Source organism: Vidua chalybeata, chromosome 20 (genome assembly GCF_026979565.1).
Source record: "Vidua chalybeata isolate OUT-0048 chromosome 20, bVidCha1 merged haplotype, whole genome shotgun sequence".
Taxonomy (NCBI): Eukaryota; Metazoa; Chordata; class Aves; order Passeriformes; family Viduidae; genus Vidua; species Vidua chalybeata.
In genome coordinates, this window is record NC_071549.1 from 5,539,226 (window position 1) to 5,564,100 (window position 24,875).

Here is a 24,875-nt window from a genome sequence, read left to right on the forward strand (position 1 = left end):
CACACTCCAAATGAAGCTACAAGTTATATGGATTTACATAAGTAGAGTCACTCTGTTTGTATAAATTGCATTTAAGTGCCCCAAATCTCTGCAATTCTCTGTCTCTGTGTTCTGTTCTTCAGAAATGGAGGGGAGGGATGACACAAAATGCTTCATAATACTGAGTTTCTCTATACAGTATCTTATTCTTCCCCCTTCAAAAGGCCAGGCCACAGCTATTAAAGGATTTGGATGGATACGTGGTCATTGTTCCACTAAAGTAAATGCAGTAAAATACTCCATCAAGAGTAAATGACCTGCCTTGCTCTGCCTGCAAGATGAGAGGAGCACCCCACCCTCCCATGATGTCCTCAAGTTCACACCCTGCTCAGTGCTGCTCTGCCCATAACCAGGATGTATCCAGGCCACTTGAGGGCCACCACTGAAATTCCAGCAACGTGGAAATGAGGTGGGAAAAGCCCATCATTGGTTCTGAAGACAGGGAACCACAGAGAGCCTCCAGGATGAGATACTTGCCTCCACCTTGATGGCACAGCGGCCGATGGCTCGCACGGCCTTGCGCACGAAGTCGACGTCCACCTCGGTGGCGTATTCCTTGAGCTCTGCCAGGACCTGTGGGGACACCACACCAATGTCAGCCCCTGGGGACACTCAGAGAACAGCCCACCCTCACAGGTGATGCTGCCTGGACATCAGAAGATGAGCAGGATATTCTTTCACAGCTACCACCCACATCCAGCCAAACTCTGCCATCAGCCTCACCCTCCAAAGCCCACTGGGCTGGTTAGACTGGTGTCTAATCCAAACTGGTGTGGGTTACACTTGGTGTAGGCTGGACAAAGTCAAAAGGTGGCCTGGTCTCGATTATTTTCAATCCCCCTGAACAAGAGCTGAATAAAAAAATCAGCCCTGCCAAATGTAAAGGTTTCTATTCCTTCCTACGCTGAGAAGATATTTGCTGCACGCAAAGCTCTCGGCAACAACCATTTTTGATCTCTCCTTTTCTGTGCTGAGATGAACCTTTGGATCCCTGGTGAATCCAAACAGAAGATGCAGAGGAGATCTGAGGACACTCTGGAACATCTATACACAGATTAATAACAGCATGAAGATACTTCCCCTTGTAAAACTATGATTTATTATTTTGTCTCAGTGTTTTTGCTAATGGAAACCGATGAAGGGCTAAACCCAGGATCTGCTGGGATCTTACAGACCTTTAACTAAAAAGCTTTGTCTTAAATCACTTAGCTGACAAAAAATTATTTCAAGAAAAGACCATATGTAATTTATATTCCCTCAAAAGCTCAATTTATTTCAGTTTCTCATGCCAAACATGACATCAGGGATTTAATCGTGATGTCACAAATAGATGGCGAGGGAGAGGGGAGCAGCACAAAGCCAGACAGTCCTTTGGAAAATCTCTCATCCAAGCAAATTGCTCAGATGAATGACAAGATAAAGAGGCCATGAAGGGCCAGACTGCAGACAGATAAATCTGCAAGGAGGAGACAGGACATCTGTGTTTTGAAGTTTTATTATTTCCTTGGATGATCTACATTGCACAGCGCTTGGAGCACCTGCCTTTAGCAGCTGATGCTTCCCAAACACTGCCCAAGGCCTGGGCTGGGTCCACCCTGGTGCCTTGGTCCAGGATGGGCACGGGGATGGAGAATCTCCAGCAGCAGCACAGGAGGACGTGGCTGGAAGCTGCTCTCAGGTCTCATTCCAGGACATATTCCTGCTAACGCTTGTGTTGCTTTATGAACGCCTCCTCAGAAGCTGCAGAGATTCATTCATTAGTCTGCAGATCTCAGACTGCCCTCCAGACACCATTGCCTTTCATGCAAACAGCCCATATTATTGGAACATTATAAATTCAAATTGGTGTGGAGCCTACCAAGAGTAAAGAGAAAATTCTGAATATGTTCACATAGAAACTGATTTTTAAAATATTTTCCATGCCCCCAGCACAAAAAGAGCATGAATTACCTTGCTCAGTTCCAAAAACCATCAGGAAAGAGCTGGAGGAGCTGCTTCAAAATGTCACATGAAATGGAATTGTTCCGTGACAATTAGGATAGGACAATAATAGCACTAACCAGAGGCATTAATCATTCTGCATTAGTGTTAGGCCTCATGGCCAGGGGTGCACTCGAGAACACCTCCTCCAAGGAAGGGATCTGCATGAAACCACCATCAAATACAAGAAGAATCTACACTGTAAAGCGAATCTCAATTCAGTTCAGCTTCAGCTTTGTGCTATTTCCACTCTGGAAGCAAGTTAAGCAAAATCAGGATTTTTTTAGCTCTGAAGAGTGCCTGTGCAAGCGTTATAACAATTTTACTAACTTGAAATTCACACTTCAATAATGTTTGGCCTTTCTGATTGCCTCCCTTACAGGCACACCCCTCTCACTTGAAACAAGGCTCTCATTCCAACCTCAGCACTGGCAGTGACTCATTTGACAGGATCCACGAGTTCTCCTGGAATTGTCATCTGTGAATCAAGATCCACCTCATGGTCATGATGCATCCATGCCACGCTATTAACATTTAAATTCTGGGGGAAACTCCAGCACCTCCCATTAATGAACTGCATAGAGCACTCCACCAGGCACAGTGATGCCTAAAAGTGATGCTAACTCCAGGAGTAGCTGCAAACACCCTCCCACAAGGAGCAGGGAAGGGTTTTCCCCTCCCAGAGCACAGCAGGAGTGCCCCAGCTGACCTGGGCAATGTTTGCTTGGGAGGCCAGGCGGATCATGATGTCCAGTTTCTCCAGTTTGACATAGATGGGGTCGTTGTACTTCACAAAGAACACTTTGATCTCCTGCTTCAGGATTTCAGGCCTGCAGGGAACATAATGCTGTCACACAAGAGTGGCAAAAAACCCAAACTATTGTAATAACAGGCATCTTTTCTTTAGAAATCTCCCCAAATATCCACTGAGAAACAGAACGATGTCATTTTGCCCTGGGTGACCAGGGAGGTCATGGACTCCCCATCCCTGGAAGTGTTCAAGAGCAGGCTGGACAGGGCTCTCAGTAATTTGGAGGGTGAAACCTGCAGAGGAAGTTGGAACTGGATGATCTTTAAGGTCCCTCTCAACCCAAACCATTCTCTGACTATGATTTTGTGTCTAGGATGTGCAAACACCAATTTGAAGAGAGAAGTCAGGTCAAAAAGATTATTTAGATACAAAAATGCATAATTCAAGTCTTTCTATGGCCACATCTCTGCTTCCTCTATTTGAGCTGCTGAACCAACCACGACAGGCAGTGAACATTTTCAGTGAAAGAATAACATCCTTATCTCAATGCAAAACCTACAAATTCATTTCCACTTTCACCTGCAAGATGCCAGTGCACAGTAACTCTCCCCCAGTATAATCACTAAGTGCTATCCAAGCTTCCTCACCTTTCCAGCAAGGATCAGCAGCAATAAAACATGAACATGGGAGCAAAGTGTACACCACAACCCACTGTACACCAGGATGTCACCAGCCTGGTGCTTCTGTGCTGAACTGAGTAACACAGGCACAGTGAGATCCTGCAGATCACTATGAACTCTTCCTGTTTGCTATTATGATTTTTTTTATGCTATTATTTTATTTTTATGCTTTTTAAAAAAAAATAATGCTTTTTTTTTAATGCTGTTTTTTAATTTATTTTGAGGGCAATTCTGACTACTCATAAAGAGAAGGTGAAGAGAAGCAGGTAAAGAAATACTGCATGAAACTGGAATCACAAGTATGCTGTAAAGGAAATCAGTTCAGTCTACCAGAGTCATGAGACTGTTTAACCTGGCTCTCAAGGGATCTGAGCCTGAATTAAAAGAAATTCTGTGCATGTGGCAATATCTGGAGATCTGAGATAACCAGATGGCCTTTGACAACAGAAGAATTAAACCCCCTGAGCCTTTACCTCTTCTGCACAATCAAGTTGATGTTCCTCAGGGCAACATACTGCACTTCAGGCTCTCCAGACAGCAGGGTCACCAGAGGAGGGGCAAGTTTCTTCAGCAGCATGTTGTAATAATCAGAGTCCTTGGGAAGGAGCTCCAGGAACTTCATCAGGACCTTCACTGCTGACAGCACCACTGCTGAGTTGGCGTGAGACAGCCGGGGGGTCACCCGCTCACAGATGCTGGGGACAGAGGCACAAGAAAGGGTTCAAATGGATTTCAGGGTGCCAAATACTTCAAATCTAAATTTAGGAGATGGCACATAGCTTCTCAGACACTGCTTGGATTTGGTTTTGCTCACAATGAATGGGCAAAGTCCTGTTTTCCTGAATGCAGCAGGAAACAAACAGGGACTTCTCTCACAGCTTCAAGTTTCTCTCCTGCCACAGTCAGCTCAGGAACAATTCCACACTTCCTGCTTTTTCCTGGTGGTATTTTCTATTTGTGTGATCTTGTCTGTCACTTACAAACATAACTTTAACAAAAACAGCTACTGGAAAAACACTTTAGCCTCCATATAACCATTCAGAAGTGATACACGCTTCTGGCTTGCTTGGGGGGTTGCTGTCATTTCAACAGAAAAAGAAACAGAAAAATTTCTGTTCCTCTGAATACACAAGAGAAGAGTGACCTAAATATCCTCCCAAATCCCACTTGCCATAATGGATCCTGTAATCAAACAGCATCCTAAACAGCCCATCCCAAAAAGAAAGGAAGTTTGGGTTCATATGGTCTTTCTTACAGCATCTGTCAAGTTTCTTCCCACTCCCTCCTGCACATTGCTAACCCAGAACAATCTTATTCCCATCTGTGCCTCCTGAAGTTTCTTTCCCTGCAAGATTTGCTTTCAGCCATGCTGGAAGGGAAGCAGCACAGCTCAGTGAAGAGCAGAGAAATCCATGTCAGGGTTGGGGCACCCCCACCTGCATACCCCAGCTGCTTCCTCTCTCTGTGCCTCAGTTTCCCCATGCACAGGGGAGTGACACTTTGCTGGAAAAAGAGGGTGGCTTTCCCAGTGCTGTCTGACTCCAGGAAATAAACTCCACACAAAGGAGCAAAAGGATAAATCACTCTTCAGAGGAATTGCAGCTGAGGAACTGGGACATGTTCACAGGTGCTCAGAGCAGTGGTCCCTCTGACAGAGCTGGCATAACACCAGGCTCACACCCTGAAGATCTCTGCAGGTTTCTAGCACTCATTAAGAGCTCTTTCTGGCACAGAAACAGAACACAAGGGAAAAAAAAAAAAACCAGCAAGACTACTGGGAGGTTTCTTAGAGACAGTGCCTCAAAAAAAGAGTCAATGAAGAAACCCATCAAATTCCAACTGGCCTGGCCAGGATTTTCCATGTGGGCTTGTGATCCTTCCTCCCCCTCCATCCCCACATCAGCTGCATTAAATACATCATCTCAGAGTCTCCCTGTTCCAAGTTACTTTTCTGGCTGAATCCTTGTTTTCTTGGGAACACAATCTGGCTTTTTGTGATTCTGGAGACAGATGAGGAAGAGGCTTGAAGTGCACAAACTAACAGCCCACTACCCAAACCCTAAAGTCTTTCTATTTAGGGTTTAGTCATTGCAGTTAAAGGTAAAAGCACAAAGGTGAATTTGGAACAATAGGAAAGGTAATTTCTTACCTTTATTTTCACTTCTATCATATCACAGACTAGATTTCAGTTGGAAAATATTCCAGCCTCAGACCTGCAGTACTTTGGAAACCCACACACCTATAAAGGCTTCTTGCCTCTCAAAGCAGCAAAACCAAATAGGAAAGTTCTGCTTTAAACCAAAAAACAAATAGGAAAGTTCTGCTTTAAACCACAAAATCCTCCAAACAGTGCTTCCACTGTTACAGGTTTGGTCTTGGGCTGATCCCTTCTTAGTAGTGCCAGTCCCCACAAGAACCAGCTTTTTAAATAGAAAAAAAAAAGGTTTAAAAAAGATAAAACAGAGAAAACGGTTCTGCAGAGGGAAGGGGCAGGTTTCCAGCATCAGCTCCAGCTACCAAAAGTAGCTTTGCTTTTAAATCTAATTTATCAAGTCTTGTTTGTGCTGCCACAGTGCCCTGTTATCAGAAGTCCTTTCAGAGCTGTACCACCCTCAGCAGCCCCCAAGAGCCACCAAAAAGCCACCGCACCTCTGAGCTTCCCGGTCATCCTTGGGGTTGTAGTTGGACAGACAGTCCAGGATGAAGATCTGCCCCCACTCTGTGCACTCATTTAAAGCTGTCAGCAGCTTGTTGATGTTCTGGGGGTTCAGATCCAGCAGGTTGCTGTTGGGGTGGGACTCACTGATCTCCGACAGGGCGGCCACAGCGTTCGCTACCACCTGGGGGGAGAAGAGTTCCTTGTTAGCAGAGCATGAGGGGCTGGGCAGGGATTGATCCGGGGCTGGGGACACACAGGGAGCAAACTGGAGCTCTCTCAGCTGCCACAGCAGTTATCTGAGCCTTCTGGGATGCAGCACAACCTCACAACCAACCTGCAGAGCCCAAAGCTTCACTGCGAGGAACGGGGACATCACAAGAGACTCTGCTGTGGAAGGAGCTGGAGATGGCACCCACAGGGAACACCACCCTGCCTCCCTGCAGGCTCCACATCCTCCCCTGGTTCCAGGGGATGCTCAGCTTTACAGTCAGGGTGCCCAAACCTCCAGCTGCCCTATTTATTCAGGAATGTGTGCCTCTTGCCCAATTTCCCCATGGCACATGGCTTAACAGTGATCCAGAAATGAACTGGCAGGTGCCTGGCAGCCTCCAGCTCTGCAGCAGCACTGGCAGGTCACACAGTTTGAGAGCAAACAAACAATTTCTCTGAAATGGGCAGCTCCTGCTAAATTTTTAATAACCCATATTTCAGTTTCAGTTTCTAGAATATCCTTTTGCTTTATGGAGCCATGTAAAGCAAGCACTCCAGCACAACTCATGCCTGAAAATATTCCTGCTGCATTTTGGACTATAAAAAGTCTTCTCTTTTCTAAGCACAGATGAAAAGAAGCACAGAGAGGAGGTCCAGGGTCCAGATTGACACAAACAGAAGTGGGAGTGCAGCATACATTTCTAATTCTAAACTCCATACTCAAATTCAATAGATATTCCAACAGACTCCATGGGAAGATATTTTTAAATTGAAGAGTCACAGAATATAGAGACAAAATAGAAAATTTGCAGATGAGACTAAAGTCTTATTTGTTTAACTAACAGGAAAAGGGATTTAAGCTGAGTTTGACACAGAAAACTGAATTCCCCTGTGAAAAGGTATTTTCAGGACATTTTACAATGTACATCATGTCCAGCCCAACTCCCAATAAATACCTGCTCAAATGGAGATTTATAGTGTTATTTTCTATGAGATAAAGGCAAAGAAACATCTTATCTAAAATTATCTGATTGTCTGGATGGCTAAAGATGCTTTTGATGCAGTACAATGAAAACAAGAACAGCACAACCAGAACTTCCCCTGCCTTGTTCCCATCCCTGCTTGTCATTAAACCAATATATTCCAAAGTCATTGCACAGGCACAGTAATGTTGATTGTTCTGCATTTCACACCTAGAGGTCAGAGATAGGATTTTGATCCAAGATTTTATGAATTTCATTAGTTGAATGAGCCTTCTGTCACCAAAATCATTAGCAATCAGTGCTGCTGTCTTCTTGCACTGTTTTAATGAGGAACTTATTAAGATAGGCTGCTTATCCTTCTCATTATTTAATTTGCCTAATTCTTGAATGGTTAATGTGACACAGCATAAAACTGAAGTAAAAGATTTTTAATATCACTGTATTTTTGAAGTTACCAGTGAAGACAAATCACAAAAGCTACTGAAAAGTTCAAAATCCTTATGAAAAAGTACTTATAAAAAGACAGTACTTTGGGAAAAAAAAATTGAATTGACAAAAAAATTGACATAGCCAAAGCATCAGAGAAAGGGACCTGTCAGTCATACAGAGGGACAGGAGCTCTGGCAACTGCACTCACTCTGCCAGGCACTTTGTTGCAGTAATTGATAAATTAGTAACTAATAGAGAATTTTAGAATAGAACTGAGATTGCAGAAGAACTCCAAGATCACTGGATCCAACCATTAACCCAGGACTGCCAAGCCCACCACTAAATCATGTCTCCAGGTGCCATATTCTGATTTTTTTGGCCAGTTCCAGGATATCCTAAACCCTGTGCTTACATTTCCTTCCTTGCAGGGTCCATGGAGTCTATCCCTGTGCTTGCCATGGGCAAAAGGTGCACAGAAATGCTGCTCCCATGGGTGGAGAGCAGCAGCTCCAAGCCAGAGACCAAACTGTGAATGAGCTTTTCCTCTCAGGATCTTTTGGGTCTGCGTCAGCAAAAAATGCAAGTGTCCATTTCAAAGCTGAGGATGGGACAGCACGTGGCAATCCACTCATAATTCCATTCAAATCTTCATTCATAATTCATTCAAATTCCTCATTTCACATGAGGAAGTGGCAGAAGGCCAGAGGGGCTTAGGAACATGGGCTGTGGTCTCCTTGAGTGTTAGAAAAAGGACTGGGAGGGGTTATGAAACATCTGGTGGCAGCTCAGTCCTGCCAGAGGAGCTGGGATCTACAATCTACAGTCCACAATTAAAGCTGGTCCTCACCTCCCACCTCAGCACCAGTGACAAGGAGATAACTGAAGCAAAAGGGGATAAGGGAAAGGGTGGGGGATAAATTCAAACTTTAAACAATATTTATTAAAAAAGGACTTGCTGGCGATTTGCACCGAACATATTGATGTGTTATGGTGTTGTGCTATGCCAACAAAAACAATCAGCATCTTCAAGGCTTTTCACAGAGCCCCAGCACAGCTGAAAGGCAAACAGCTCCGAGGAAACAGTCCAACACAAACACTGGCTGGAGCACACAGCCTCACCTCTTCCCTGGCACTGCCACTGCCTCAGGCAGCCACAGGAACACGGAGCAGCAGGAGCCAGCACTGCACAATTCCAGCACTCAGCTCCTGCTCTGCCAACTGCTCCCACCAAGTGAGAGGTCAGGTCAAGGACTGAAGCATTCCCCGCTAGGAGTTCTCACTCAGGTATGGCAAAAACTCCATAAAGAACCACTCCATACCAATTCTGGTACTACATCACCTGCTAATCCACTTGGCACTCATGGAAGTGCCACTGGAAATATTTAGAAAGATGGTTTTTGGCCAAAAAAATTTTTTTAAAAGATCTGCAACATCAAAGCTGAACGTTAAGTCTTCAGCTCGGTTAACACTTCTTCCTTAACGCAGCAGCACAACATCATGAAGTCCAACTACATTAAACAGCAAGAACAAAGTGGTAAGTTACAAGAAGTTATTTTCTCTTTAAAATAAAAGATGATAGAATTGCTGGAGGACATAAAAGTAAGCTAAAGGTTTACAATTGGTGTAGGACCAAGGAACTAGACAAGTTTCAGAGGCTGATGGAAAAAAACCCCTAAGTTTCTTTAGCAGACAAAGTGTTCTCTGCTTTTCAAAACATGTCCCATTTTTATTTTGATGAGAAACCAACCAGTTGTATACTTTATCCCATAGACTGGAAGAAGCAGACTTAAAGTACATAAAACTAACAGCTGGTGTAGTATTGAGCTCTCAAAAATAATGAAAAAATGTAAATCAACCCAGTAGCCACAGATATGTAAGTGTAAACAGCCAATGAACAGGAAAAACTTTTAAAATTCCAAGTGAACTCCACTGCAAAATGCCTCATTTGACTCACAATTAAGAATACCAACTTTAAGCTAAGAGCTACCAAATTATGATCTGCCTAAAAATCCCCCAGAAAATAAAAATGCAGAGCAGATTGAAGAATTAATAATAATTACTAACAATAACAGGTCCCTGGCTTGCTGATGTAAATCAGCTTACCCTGGGTACACGATGACTTTATTCAAATGCAGCCACAGCAACATCCCTTTGGAGCACAGATGAGCCGAATGACAATAAACCTCTTTTGGCTGGAGGAATTTTGACAAATTTGGAAGAATTTATTGGAGGAATTTTACTGGAATTTATTGACAAATTTGGAAGAATTTATTGGAGGAAATTTACTGGAATTTATTGACAAATTTGGAAGAATTTATTGGAATTTCCCAATAATTTTAGACTCTTGGAGAAGAGTGACTGGGATGAGGATAATCAAAATCTCCCAGGCTCTTATTAAAAAAAAAAACAAAACAAAAACAACCAAACAAACAACAAGCCCAAACCTCTACACTTAGAGCTACATCACAGCTTTAAGAAGAACCCAACAGTTTTAAATCCACCTCCAGACAAACTCCCTCTGCAGCCAGGCAGAGCAGACCCGACCTCGCGGGGAAGCTGCAGAGGTAGGAGCGCTGTGATTTCCAAGTGATTCCTTCTGGCAGCTCAAAGCTTCAGCTCAGAGCAAATGCTATCAAACAGCACCAGGGAGGGAAGGGGGTGGGTGAAAACCTGCGTGTCTGCCTGGCAGCCCACATGGAAAAGCTTTGCAGGGGCTGGGGGGGACAGGAGGGAAGCTCGGCACAACCAGAACACCAACCAGTCAAAGCAATCAGATCATTTCCCTAGCATCCCAAGCTAATTGGAAATCAAACCAAGTGTGTAATGGAGTTAATGAAATACAATGTTCTGCTGCTTGAAACAGGAACCTCTGGCTCGCCACGCCGCTAAAGTGAAGCAAAAATGAAGAAAAGGAGGAAAAATGAAGGGGCTCGGAGAAGGTGCTGAGGGAAGGCAGCGTTCCCTCCACAGCTCCTCAAGGGAGCCAGGCTCCAGGAGATGATTCTGAGGATGGAGAGGTGTTGACATTTCACAGAGCACTCTGGGCTTGCAGGGTACATCTGTGTCATTAAGCACAGACTCCCAGGTGGGAGATTCAGAGCATCCATGGATGGCTGTTTCATTTTTATGACCACGCTGTGTGCCCAGAAGGTCCCTACCAGGTGCTCTCCAGAGAACACAACCCCTCATCCTGTTCACATCCTAACTTTTATCTCCAAGCCCTCCTTACTTTGCTTCCCTAGAAACAGCCCAGGAACCATTAACAATTCTTATTTTACAAAAGTAATTCTTCCCTGTGAGGGTGGTGAGGCCCTGGCTCAGGTTGCCCAGAGAAGCTGTGGCTGCCCCATCCCTGGAAGTGTTGAATGGAGCTTGGAACAATATGGGATAGTGGAAGGTGTCCCTGATCATGGCAGGGGATGGAACAAATTGAGCATTAAGGTCCCTCCCAGCCCAAACCTTTCTATGATTCAGTGATTCTACAAAATGGCTCAACCATGCAAGTCAGAGAGCCCTCATGAGCCTCTCAAACTGTCAATGCTTGTTTATATGTACAGATATAAATTAAATCTCTGGAAGACTCACACATTCCTAGTTCCTGATCACATCCCAAAAACTGCCTGAGTGGGGAAGACCTCCTGGCTTGCTTTTTGCAAGTAGGCTGAAATTTTATGGAGGTGGCAATAGAAGGGAAGTGTTATACTTCCCACAGTGTGCTTGCCCTAACTGGGTTTTGCACTTCCCTGCAGAAAAATGGCACTTTGTGGCAGACTGGAACATCACTCCTGCTCTCATATCCTTGCAAAAATCAGGATGTGTGAGCTGTAAGGCAGGAAAACAAGCTTCCCCCAGCTGTTGAAACTCTTGTGGTAGGTGGGCAAGAAGCTGCTCAGGGATGGCTCCATCACAAGGGGCTTCTCCCTTGGCACAGCTGAGCCCTCAGTGCAGGAAATTAAACTCCATAGGAAGACACAGAGGGTCTGCAACTCCCTGCTCTCCTTCCAAAAATCACTGTGATGTGATCCCAGTCTGGATCAGGCACCTAACAGACACATCAGAAAGGCTTTGCTTTATTTTTTGCAATTTTCCTTGCACAGGTTCTCGCTGGCACCATCCAGTGGCAAATGGGCTGTCTCTAATCTGAGCTGAGAAAAAAGGACCAGCTAAGCACCAAATTCCTTACAGAGCCCTAAAAAGGGGGGTGCAGAGTTACAAAACATCATGACCACAACATTATCTGACAAATGGTACTTGTCAATAGCTAGAAGTGTCTGTTCCAATGGAAAATAACATGTAGACACATGTCAACAAAATTCCCAGCACACTGATTGATGCTAGAGATCCTGGAATGACCTGTTCAGCAAGACTAATACTTTGGAAATTAGGCACATACTGGTGACTGTAATTGGAAGGGGACAAGTCTCTGATAGATGAATTTGTCAATTAAGCTTTATAAATGAGGGATCTGGGAAGACAAACTCTGGAGCCACGGAAATTCACTAATTATCAAACTCCTCACCTCTCTGCCAGTACTGAAAACACAGGGAAAAAGCACAGCTTCGAGGGAAGATGCTCAAGAGCTGCATCCTTCATACCAAAACCCAACCAAACAAAAATTAAAGTCCCACATGCATGCTTGAAATTCCCTCAGACCTCTTTAGGATGAAAACACCTGCTCAGTAAGTGAGATTCCCCTGCTCATTCCAAAGCCAAAGTGGTTTCACCAGCAGAACAAAGGGGTCAGAGTGGGAAACCAGAAGCTGTGCCACCAGTCACAGGTGGCAGCTCTGCCTTTCTCCCTACTTTAAGTCTTTGCTGTGCCTGCTGCCACACACACAGCTGGTTTCTGCACTGCCAGGCAAGCCCCCACATTTCCTCTCTCCAGCATCCCACCACACATGAACACAGCCACTGTTCAGACAGGCTCCTCCATAGCTTCTCCCATCTTGCTGCTGCTTTTGGCTGCATTGTTTACCTAAAGAGCTGCTCTTCCTCCTGGGCAGCCTCATGTAAACAGCACAAGCATCCCTTAGAGAGCTCCAAAGTGCCACCACCACTCTTCAACAGCCCCAAGCAACATTCTCCTTCACTGCAACATATCCATCAACTGGGTAAAAGAAATTCCACCCACAAATGCCATCAAGTGTCTCCCAGAAGGAAATATTGTCTCTACTTGCAGCACAAACATTATTTAAAAACCCCAAACCACACACAGGACCAATTCAGACATGGTTGGAGGACTTCAAGACCCAGCCTGCATCTGCAGTACTTGGCTAGAAAAGAAGAGGGATATTTTTTGGCCCACAGGACAGAAAGGGTATCCTGGAGCAGCCCCAGGCTGATGAGATGCTGCAGAGCCCACAGCTCCCAGTAATATTCAGCTCCATAGTGGGATATGGATTTTCAAGTCCTTACAATGTTCATGAGCAAGAATCATGAATTCATCCAGCTCACTCCTCCCACCAGAAAAAACCACCAGCTTCAGAGGGAAAACACAGGGCTGGGAGAGTCCCCATGAGGAACAAGTGACCTCCTGTGCCCAGGGAGAAGGTGGTGTTCCACTCCCTGTTGGATAAGACAATTCCCACATCCCTGACTGCCTCCCACAAAGTCCTTTTGGGACTCAGGGGATCACCAGTTTCTCACCAAGGGGTTCTTTTCGCAGCTTTACTGCACAGAGAGGGATAAAATTCCTGCAGAGGATAGGCCCAGGAGGCAAAAGCTCCTTTTGTTTCTAAACAGGATCATTCCTCAGGACATCATCTCAGAGACATTCTGCTTGCTAGCTAGTAGGAAAAATAAAAGGAAGAACATCTTCCTCCATAGGGTCATCCAGGAAGCTCCCACACACACACTGAAGTTCTGGCAAACTTCAGTGAGACTTCAAACTGAGAAGGAACCCACATCCCTTGCAGGCACAGCAGGAGAACACTCTGATTTATCTCTACAGGTTTTTTGTCTCGTCTGTGAGCTGTGGAAACTCAATACTGCTGGAGGGAATTTGGATTAGATCAAGCTGGACCTCACCACCTCCAGCTGTCAGATCTTAGATTCCCTTCTTAGTGTGGTTAATGCTAAAGGCAAAAAAACTCCCAGCTACAAGAGAGTTTAATTAACTCCACACACTTGGTACATTTACTAATCAGTTATGTGATCTCAGGTTACTCTGTGCTGAGTCACAACAGGGTTTCTCCCAATAAATAGTGATGTAGAAGGTATAAAACACAGCACAAAAAGTCTGTATAGTCCACAAAAACACAGGAGCAGAACAGTCACACCTGAAAAACCTTGGATCCAGCATGAGGAAGGAGAAATGCTACAGGAAGGAATTAAATACTGAACAGGAAAAACCTAGAAAATAACAGGGAGAAGGTGACATCAGTTAACTTAAGCCATGTAGATAACAGAGAGATTGGCAGGGAATCTATTCCATGGGTTAAAAGTTACCTTAGAAGGTCAAGGATTGAAAATATTTGGAGAGAAAGGTTGTTCCATTCAAATATTAAAAGACCAGAAAGGTTTTAGATGGATTTCCTCTCATGTTTTTCTGCTAATATTTACATTCCTGAAGAAAACCAAGTGCAGGGATAAAAACCAGGAGGGAAGTAGTTACAAAATAAAGTGTCTAAAGATAGTCAGCTTTGGTTCTGCTTTCAGCTGCTGCCATCTCGTGGTCTGCTCTCCCTCTCCTGGGCTCAGCACTTCCAATGCTCCAAGGAGGAGCAGTCATGGGATTCACAAAGGCCAGAACACGACAGCAGCAGGAAAAAAAAAATAACAAAAGCAGGTTTTTCCATGACTTCAGAGAAGCTCTGGCCACCAGTAGGTGTGAAACACTCCCACCTCCCTCCCCTCATGGTTACCCATTGCTGGTGTGAACAGCGTTCTGCAGTAATGGAGTGCACAGAAATCTCATTTTGCAACCACATTTTTGTTAGAACATGAGGATTACAGAAGAGGCTTCTGAGTTGCATTTTAGCCAGGTTACCAGCAAGAGAAGTGCTGAGGGCTGAGCAAGTGCAGCAGCCCAAGGCAGCCAGGCCCCAGCTTTATATTCCTCCAGTCCTGCTTCTGCTTAGCTCCATGTGCAGAAATGCAGGGTGAAAAAAAGAAGGATTTGCCTTAAGATAGCTCTGGGAAGAAACGAGGGCTCCCTCTCTATGGAAGGATCCTCTTCAGCAGGATCCCAACTGCCAAAGTGCAGCCACAGGCACTCCAGACCCATCTGTAAAATGAGATTAAAGATTTCTTCACAATCAAACTTCTGCAGGGCAACTGAACCGTGCCCTTGTAAGGGGTTTTGGGGCATGGCCTGCACAACACAACTCAGATAACCCTGCTGTCATGCCAAAAGCCACCAGCCCACCTCACCAGATGCATCCCTAGCAATATATCTGCAATTAGAAGTTTGAATTAATTCACCCAGGGGATGCACCTGCACAAAAGATCACTTCATGTGAACTAAGGCCATGTCCTGACAACAAAACACTCAGATAAAGGGGAAAGAACCTTGGCTGTGCACCCACAGCACCTCAACAGGACTTCAATGCCCTGAATATCCCCTATCACAGAATAGTGCCATTAATCCAAAAATATAAGGAAAAAAAACCCCAAAATGTTTCTGACAAGGTCACCTCCAACTTAGACATCCTTATGAAGGTGATCTGAGCTCACAGAAATATGCACCCTGATCCCTGCACAATAATGAAGCAATTAGTGAGCCACAGATGGAGATGTTCCTCTACCAACACCCAGCTAAAATGCTTAGAGCTTGCTCATGTGCTAGAGGCAACCAATTACAAAGCCACAATAAAACCCTTCTTGAAGACTATTTTTCAGCTGCAGCCTTTTTTAGCTCCTGCTCGAAATCCTCATTTCTCAGAAGAGAGAACAAGGGTGGATTTCCCATCTCAAAAATTCTGCTTCATTAAGTATCTAATGTTGCCCATTTCCACAAGTCATCAAAAGAGGAGAAACATTTATAATATAAATATGAATGAGCTTGGCTAACAGGTTGCAATGATTGAGATGTACCATTTACAGAGGAATAGGCCATCAGAATAGATCCATCTGTACCATTCCTTCCAGCAATCTTTTTTTTTTTTTTTTTTGATAGCCAATACTGATACAAACATTTTACTTAAAAAGACCTTCCAGGCAGGACTGCATTCCAAGGAAAAATACCTTAATAAATATCAACTTGCACACGAATATAACTTATTTGGCAAACACTATTCAAGGTCATCAGGAAGTTTCACATGGAGAAAGCAGCAGTGAGGTGGATGGTTTGACCAGGAAGATGAACCTGAATTAGGGGTGGATAATTCCTGTACTTTTGAGGGAACCACTGTGCCACAAAGGAAGGAATTTCAAAGAGGATCAACTTAAGTAAAAGGTTAGTTGATCTAACTACTAAAATTTCTTTCTTTCTTCTAAAATTTCTTTTCCTTTTCTACTAGAATTGTAACCAGATTAAATATTGTATTAAATCAGCAGCTCTAAGAGCATCAAGCCTTTGATAAAATCTCTCCCCATGCACCCTTAAAAAGCAGCAATATTGTGCCCCATCTACAGTAAAACCTGGGAAACCAATACATAGAACACCAGCCACAGAATCCTCTCAAAGCCTGCAGATCTGAAAACACACCCCAGGCCTCTCCTTCATCACCACTCTTCCAAACTGCATTTTCCAGCTCTGAATCCTCAGTTTTGGAAAGAGCAGTGAATACAGCATGAGGCAGGTATTGAGACCTGCACAGCTTCAGGAGAGGTGTCCCAGCCCACCCTCATTACCCCCCAGGAGCTCATGAGTTTTCCTGATGCTTTATTAAGAAGCCGTGTGCTACTTTTGGAGGTTTATTTAGCAAATGGAACACACACTGCCCTTTGGTATTTTTCTTCTCACCATTCATTTAAGTCTATATTAAGTTAATGCACTTTTAAAATACATATCTGTGCTCTCCTGTCAGCCAGTGGTTCATTTACCAAACCACTGAGCTCCACAGAGATCAGCAAGCACAAAGGACAAGCAAAACCTTGTTATTTCTCCTGAAGCACCACATCTTTTCAGCCAGAGCTCTTCACCTCATATCCATGTGGCTGTAATCAGAACAAAATCAGAGTTGGAAGCAAGGCTGGGAGAAGAGGAGGTTCTGTCCCTGACCTCCACTGCTGCCTGGGAGCTGCTGAACACCAGGGCAGAGCACTGAGGTGGAACTAAAGAAGCCCAAGCAAGTCCCTTCAGAGGCTGCAAGGCACACCCTCCACACTGAACTGGAACAGCAGGTGTTTGTCTACCAGCCTCAGAGTTGCCTAGACAAAGAAAGCACCTTCAAGTAGTCATCAATATTCACACAGAAGCCTGGCATAAGAAAAAACAGCCAGGGAGGCAGATAAAAAGAACAACTTGTAAAAGAGCTGGATATCAGAGAAAAGAGGTGTCTGTATCTCCTGAGAGACACCACCACTCAGACTGCTGTCTGTGACAGTCAGACACCTCGAGTTTTACTGTCTCTACAAAGTCTTACAAAGAGCAATCAGCAGCCTTCACTCTCCTGCTAAAGGGGATGGCACCTTATCACCTGCACTTGGTTTATCTCAGGTGCCCAAATACTACAGCAGGACTGAAATTCTGTGGTTTGAGTCATGCACCACAGAAAGAGCTGTTAAACCTGCCCTAATAATGTGAGACTATTTCTTTAACCAGAGTCCATTCTCTAAAAGAACTAAAAAAGTAGCAGTTACATTCTTAAACTCTGAGTTAAAACTGAGTTTAACTGACTTAAACTGAGCTGCAGAAGTTTTCTTCCCTGCTAAGGGTCAGGCTGATATTGGTATGCTCCCTGGATTCCAGAAGGAAACAGTATTAAATTAAAAGAATGATGCAGTGGGGCACTCCAATTCCTTGGCCACCACCTTTTAGTCACAAGATAATAGCAAGAGACACCTGGCTTGGAAGTGGACCCTTCATCAAGCATAATTAAATGCTGATTTAGTAGGTAATTTACTCCTTTGAAATTCTCAGTCATGATCTCCACCTCTCCTCTGACGACTCATTTAACTTTATTAAAAACATTAGCATTGATTTTCTCCACTCATTACAAGCCAGTGGATTTATCTGCATTAGCAAATTAATTCATCCAAACTCTTATTCCAAGAAAAGCCAAAGCCTGCAGGAAAGCAAGAGCTACAAGCTGTCACCAAGGCAGCAGCATCACGTATTTCTTGCTCTTCTGACTCACCTGGCCTAGAAGTTACACTTCTGCAGCATTCAAAACAGGCAGAAGCCCAAACAGATCAAACAACAGAAGATGTTCCCTGTTTTCTGAGGCAACAAGTGTTCCCTAACCAAAATCATCCCAGTGCAGCAGCTGCAGTGAAGAACCTTTCACATGTGTGATTTCCAAACAACACAAACTCAAGCAACGTGCTGGGAATACATTACCATGGGATTGGAGTCTGCAATCAGGTCCCGCAGGGAATCCAGGAACCCTTGGTCCTCCACCATCTGGGCGTTGATGTCGTGCAGCTTGGCCACGCAGACAGCTGCAGTTTTCCTCACGTAGGGGTCCTCATCCTTCAGGCACTTGCGCAGGGGCTCACACAGGTACTCGGTGATTTTATCCACGCGGATGCAGCCCATGGTGCGCACGGCCAGCGCGCGGATCAGCGGGTTCGGGTCCTCACAGTCCTGCACCAGAGCACCAACAAATCTGCACCAGCACATCCCCTGCAGCCAGGCTGCTCTTACTTAAGCAGCATCTCTCTGATTACATGCTAAGAGCCAGGCAATTATTTCAGATCAGGGATAAAAGGGCACTCGGTGCTTCGTGGAAACGTTTTATATTGTCTCAAGATGTTTCCATCCTGTAAAATTGTTGTCTGGGTGTCCCTTCATTCTCCCAGCAAAGCTGCCTTCAATGTGATCCAACAGCTAAGCTGGAGAGGCAGCATCCAAATTGTTACCACAAAGTAATTTACTGATTTCCAACCTTCCTGGTTTAAAGGAGTAAGAAATAAAATGGGGGAAATCAACAACTAAACACAATGTAACAGTCATCAAGGCCTACTTCTTAAAGGCCAAACACAAACATCCCTCAAGTTACAACACATGAAGCACTAAGCAAAGGCTACTCTAGAGCTGCTTTTCTAAAGAGGAAAAAGAAAAGGCAGACAGGAATACAACATTTCTTACTCCAAGCCTACATAGTTTTCCATGCATCCAGTCCATCTACATCTCTGAGCTCCCCCAAAATCAACCTGTAAAAGGATGGCTGCAGAATGACCTACAAAAGCATTTACCTTTCACTGCTCAAACTTCCTGCAGCTAAAAACTAATTTAAAGTCTGCAAGAGAAGTGACACATCCTACCAGTGCATTCCCCACCTTGAACTGGGAAGTGCTGAGTTAGTGCAGACCAGTGCCAACACTTGCTCTTCACTAACACCTGTCCCCTCAAGTTGCCAAAAGGGACACCAGGCTTTCCTCTGCAGGGCATGAGATGGAAAATATCATTTTGTTAGTCCATTCTAACAGAATTGCACTTTACAGACAGACAATAGTCTTTCCAGAGAGGAAGACAGGGACATCCTCTCTGACCAGAAGAGCAGATCTCTCAGCTTAGGTCTTCTCACCTCCTTCTGCCTCAAGAACCACAACAGAAACTTGGAACTCAATCCCATTCCCCAGTGTCTCAGATTTTATAACACTCTGCAAGGAGTCTCAAACTTCTAAGCACTGGGTTTTATCTTGCACAACATGGGACTGAAATAACATTTCCTAGATAAGGAGAGGCAACCTGACAACAGAACTAAAGGCAACCCAGCAATCAGGCTGTTGTTTTCCCAGTGAGCTGTCTCTCAGTTTAACCAGAGATAAATGTTTTCCACATAGAACACAGCTGGAACATTCAAACAGGCAGTTTGATACCCATGTCTCAGATACTACAAAGGCTGGAAGATGAAACAGATAAAATCTGTTTTCCAATACCAGAAGTTGGTAAAACAACAGAAGCAGCTTTCCCTGGAGCAGACTCTCTCACAGCCACTTACAGGCTGCTGAAGTCATCTCCTCTGCAATAACCAGGAGGAACAAATGAGAGAAATGACCCAAATCTAGTGGATTCAGCACCCTCCTCTACGAGCCCAACCCCAAAGCAGAGATAAAGCTCCCAAAGACTGATGGACAAAGAGATGTGCTGGCAGCCACTGTGCTGGACCCTTTCCTGATGTGCCAGGGGAGCAGGTTACCTTCACAAAGCTGTTGACAGCCATGATGGCCATGTCTGGCTGGCTTTTGGCATAGTTCATCAGGTACAGGTAGACCAGCTTCTTCAGCTCCAGGTTGTCAGTCTGCATGCAGTTGACAACATCAGGGAACAGAGAGCTGGATACACAACACAAAGATAAGCAAGGATGGAATCAGAGAATTGTTTAGGTTAGGAAATGCCAGCAGTTCCCCCAGCACTGCCACAACCACGTCCCCAAGTGCCACATCTGAACACCTTTTAATCCAGGGATGGTGACTCCACCACTGTCTGTTTCAATCCCATCTGAACCTCCCTGGCAGAACCTGAGGTTATTTCCTCTCATCCTGTAACTGGTCACCTGGGAGAAGGGACTGACCACCCTCCTGGCAGGGAGTTTAGTGAGAAGGTCCCCCTCGAGCCTCCTTTTCTTCAGACTGAGCCCCACCAGGTGCTCCTCATCAGACCTGTGCTCCAGCCCATCCCCTCCTCTGGACATGCTCCAGCCCCCCAATGTTCTTCTTGTCATGAGGAGCCCCAAACTGACCCCAGGATTTGAGGTGTGGCCTCACCAGTGCCCAGCAAAGAGGGACAATCACTGCCCTGCTCCTGCTGGCCACACTATTCCTGATACAGGCCAGGTGCCATTGGCTCTCTTGGACACACAGCAGCTCATGTTCAGCCACATCTGACCAGCACCCCTGGTCCTCTTCCTTCTTTCCAGCTGCTCTTCCCCATGCCTGGAGTATTCCACGGGTTGTTGTGACCCAACCTCATATCACTGAGCCTCACACCACTGGCCTGAGCCCATGGACTCAGCCTGTCCAGATCCCCTGCAGAGCATTCCTGCCCTCCAGCAGATCCACACTCCCACCCACAAAATAAAAAACAGAGGTTGCATGGCGTGCAAAGGGGATAGTAATAATATCCAGGAAGCCAGAAAGACTAGAGTTCCACTTTAAGCACCCTGCTGTTTAATGAAAGGTCACCTTCCCTTTCAAAGCAGTTTGCAATGCTTTTATAATAATAATTTAATCTCTTCTACAGCTTTAACATAGGAGGAGGTGAAAACTAATGTCATTTCCTAAATGTGTTTTAACTGGGGAGTTCACCAAACAAGAAAATTTTACCATGCCAGGCCTGGAAATGAACTCACAAGAGGAAAAACGTTGCTTTAAAATGTTTTGGTCATGCAGGACACTTATGAAGAACCTGCCAAATTTCAGACTAGCAAAGTCCAGAGTGATCAGAAGCTTAAACACTGACAAGCTGGGCTTCACTCAAATGTCAAGCAGCCATCTGTAAACAGCACTGCAGAATAACACAGGAAGTTACACAAAGGTTCTGCAGCTCCCAGGTTTGCTGTGGGGATCTAAAGGTGACAGGTAAATGCTGCTGGCAGAAAAGATTAGAGTTTTTTTTTTCCTCTTTCAGTTTATGTGTTCCTTCATTCTATGATGAAGTCATGATGCTGAATTTGCAAGCTTATATTGATTTCCGTGGCAACAGACCAGGCTGCTGTGAATTCAGAATTACTGACTCTCTGCCAGGTTCCAGGAATAAGAGGGAGAAAGGAAGAAAGCATTCATTCCAACAGGTTTTTCTGGTTCCCTCAGAAAACACTACTGGGGACAGTAAATGCCAGTGTCCATCAGCTACACTAAGACACAGGTTCAATTTCAATATCAGCCATTTTAAAATGTAGCTTTAATTTATGCTGTGGCAGATAAAGCTAAGAAAAAGTTGGAATTACCTTTGTAACACTAAAATCCAGGACAGCAAGCAGCAAGAAAACATCACCTAAGGTGACATACAAAATGGCTGAATTCTGGGCATGCTTTAAATAAAAAGTGTTCTTGGCACTGAGCTAAACCCACACTGAAAACAGTTGTTTCTCTTGCTTTCAGTGACAGCAAGGAGTTTGAGAAAGCTGTGACTCAGGCACAGCACAGGCAGGGACACAGCCATCCTCACCAAGGTGCCAAGGAGCTGTTCCATGGCCATGTGTCACCACACGAGTCCCAGGAGAACCTGAGCTGCTTTTACCTGACATCCTTCCCCACAGTCATGGCTGCAATAACCTTCTTTACAGCTTCTTTCCTCTTCTCTTTCTTTTCATTGTTGAGTTCAGCCTTCAGCTCAAAAATCTCTCCTGGCAGAAGACAAAAAAAAAAAAAACCAAAAAAACAGATTAAATCTCTCAGGAGAAGAAAAGGGTCTTGTTCTAGGGATAATTCAAGAGTGACTTTTTGCTTTCTTGGCCTGTTGTTCCCATAAAACTGGCCCAGCTGCACTTGGAAGCTGTCAGACCTTGTGCAGAACATGGTTCTCTGAGAAGCAAAGCTGCAACACTCAAGGGACTGATATGACTCCACCTTGTAGAGGAAAATGCCACGAACAAGAACCACGCTGTGTGTGGCAGCTCTCCCACTTCCAGGACACCAAATCACATCCCTGGAGCATCTGTTTCTCTGAGGCAACCATTACATAACCAGCATAAAAAGATACTTGAAGATGCCAGATTCGTGCCTGAGAGAAACAAACTAAGCCAGGAATTTTGCCCAGACTTTTTAAAGTTTTGCTCATCATTGAAAGCTTCCTCAGAAAGCTGGAGTGGAGTCCAAGTGCTGTGGTTCCTGAAACAAGACACCATGTGTTTAGTCCAGTGGAAAAGAGCTAAAAAGCTAACAAAAGCTGCATGTAACACAGCTTGTCTGGATTCCAAGGCTCCCAAAGCAGCCTTTTCCACAGCATTAATTCTTCCAGATATGACTGTGCAGAAAGCCAGCTCAGGCTGGGTCACCAAAGTGGCAGTCAAGTTATAAAATAAACCAACATGTGCAAAATGCTGCTTATCAGGCCTGTTCCAGACAGAGTCAGAGGTATGAGAAGGATAATGCTCCCAACAGACAGACAGCTTTCCTCAGGAAGGACAGCCAGCAGCATTCCCACTGGGAGCCACAGCCTGAGCACATGTCACAAGTATCCAAATATCCCTGACACATTCTAGCACCAACTTTCCATTCCTACACTTGCTCAGAGGAGCAGCACTAATTAAAATCTGACACAGAGAGACTGCCAGGGACTCCAAAAGAGAAGAGAAGCTGCTGCAGTGCAGAGACCACTGTCATCCCTCCTGCCTGAGGAAGAGCCTGGCATTACTCACCCAGAGCTTGTGCCCTGGGGCAGAGCCCAGAGAGCTCCAGCTCTCACCCAGCCCTGCAGCCAGCCCACAAAAACCTGCCTTCAGCTCTGAACTGTCAGAGCTGCTCCTTGGAAAGATGTCAACTGCATTAGCTCCATTTATGAGCTCATTGTGAAGCTTAATGACACATAAATACATCAACAGTGTGGGTTTTTTCACTGGCAGGCATTCAGAGGGAGCACTCAGCCATTTTGCAAAGGAGAGGTTAATGCAAACCATTTTCCACATCTGCTGGAGAATGATCAGGCTTAAATTGCACTCAGCAACAGTGTTTTGTTCAAGAACAGGTTAGAAAATCTGCCTGGGATAGTCTCAGCAGAACAAGCCCTGTTCTGAAACAGCTGAATAAATAAAGTGACCCCAAAAATCCTTTCCAGGCTTCCCATTTTTAAGGGCAGCAGTTTGTCCTGAGGTGAGGTAACCACCACACCTGCAAAAAAGGCAGAGGAAAGTCCAACAGTGCACCTGCAGCTTTGGAGAAAATGGCAGCAGGAAAACCCATTATGTTTGCTTGATGTATATAACCAAAATATTAAATTCCTCACATCAGCTTAATCCTGTGATGCCCAAATTAACAACCATCCCTAGTCTGGCACTTGTTAGCCCATAACCAAAACTTTGTCTCTGCCTAGATCTGCACTCAAATCCCATTGCTTTGCTTTCTGATCCTTGAAAGAGCAGCAATTTGGGTTATTTTGTGAATCATAAAAACGTGTAATACCCCAGTTTTGTCTTTTGTCACCATGTGACCTACTTTGGAAGTTTCTCCCTGGATGATTAAGAAGAGAAACAGGGACAGAGCTACCAGAAAAGCACAAGTTCTCCTGCATGCAGTTAAAAAAGCTGTGTAAAAATAGCCACCCACCACCTCCAATCCACTGCACCAGCTCAACACCAACCTTTTTTATTGGTCGTGAAGTATTTGGAGTCCGTCATGGTTCCAGTTCCTTAAAACACCTGAGAATATGAAGAATAAAAAAAGAACAAGTCAGCTCCAAATGCTGTTTGGTGGCAACAGCCAGTTTGTGAGGCAGGAACTCGAGCAAGGACGCTTGGTGAGTGAAGGAGGAAGCAAAAGCTTCACATCCACAGGCACGAGTTCCCCAATCTTCATCCTGCACCTGCTGCTGGGATTACTTGGCAAAGCCAGGGATTTAAAGGGCTTGGTAAAAACACAACATTGATGCTCAGCCCAGCTTCCTAAATTCTCAGTCTCAGCAGGCAAGAGGCATTTTTTGAACTCCTTACAACCAGCAGACGCTGGTATGCTCTGCAGCTGCCTTTCCTGGGTACACAGATTCATTTTCCAAGGAAAAGCACATCCAGAGTCTTGCCTGGCAGTGAGAAGTCCATGTTTCAGACAAAGGAAACTGTCATCTCATCTCCCCCTAACGATATCTGCCTGTGCTTGCATCTGATGGAAGGCACAATTAACCCCACTTGCAACACCCACCCCCAGGCCTTTCATCCCTTTCCCTCCTTTTGTTCCCAGCAGATGCAAAACAGTGTTTTTTTTTCTTTTTTAAAGAGAAGCCATTACTTTTCAGGTCTCTCAGGCTTGAAACTGAAATATTTCTCTGCCAAGATCTGACATCCCACCTCTGAGACACACACACAAAGCTTGTTATTGCAGTGCTGCTTCTGGTTTTTTTTTTTGTTTTTTTTTTTTTTCCTGTGGACAGGATGGAAAAATGC

The 24,875-nt window shown here is 44.8% G+C and overlaps 1 protein-coding gene across 4 annotated transcripts in view; it reads right to left on the minus strand.

Moving 5' to 3' along the window:
- Window positions 1–24,875, minus strand: part of AP2B1 (adaptor related protein complex 2 subunit beta 1) — a 76,754-nt gene that overhangs the window by 48,484 nt on the left and 3,395 nt on the right. For all 4 annotated transcript variants that reach the window (XM_053961202.1, XM_053961199.1, XM_053961200.1 and 1 more), the window contains exons 2-9: window positions 24,080–24,137; window positions 22,022–22,127; window positions 19,980–20,115; window positions 18,176–18,421; window positions 6,100–6,290; window positions 3,924–4,145; window positions 2,729–2,849; window positions 517–612 (exon numbers count right to left, since the gene is read on the minus strand). In XM_053961202.1, the coding sequence (XP_053817177.1) occupies window positions 517–612; window positions 2,729–2,849; window positions 3,924–4,145; window positions 6,100–6,290; window positions 18,176–18,421; window positions 19,980–20,115; window positions 22,022–22,127; window positions 24,080–24,116 (1,155 nt within the window). In that variant the 5' untranslated portion in view covers window positions 24,117–24,137. The remainder of the gene's footprint in view (window positions 1–516; window positions 613–2,728; window positions 2,850–3,923; window positions 4,146–6,099; window positions 6,291–18,175; window positions 18,422–19,979; window positions 20,116–22,021; window positions 22,128–24,079; window positions 24,138–24,875) is intronic.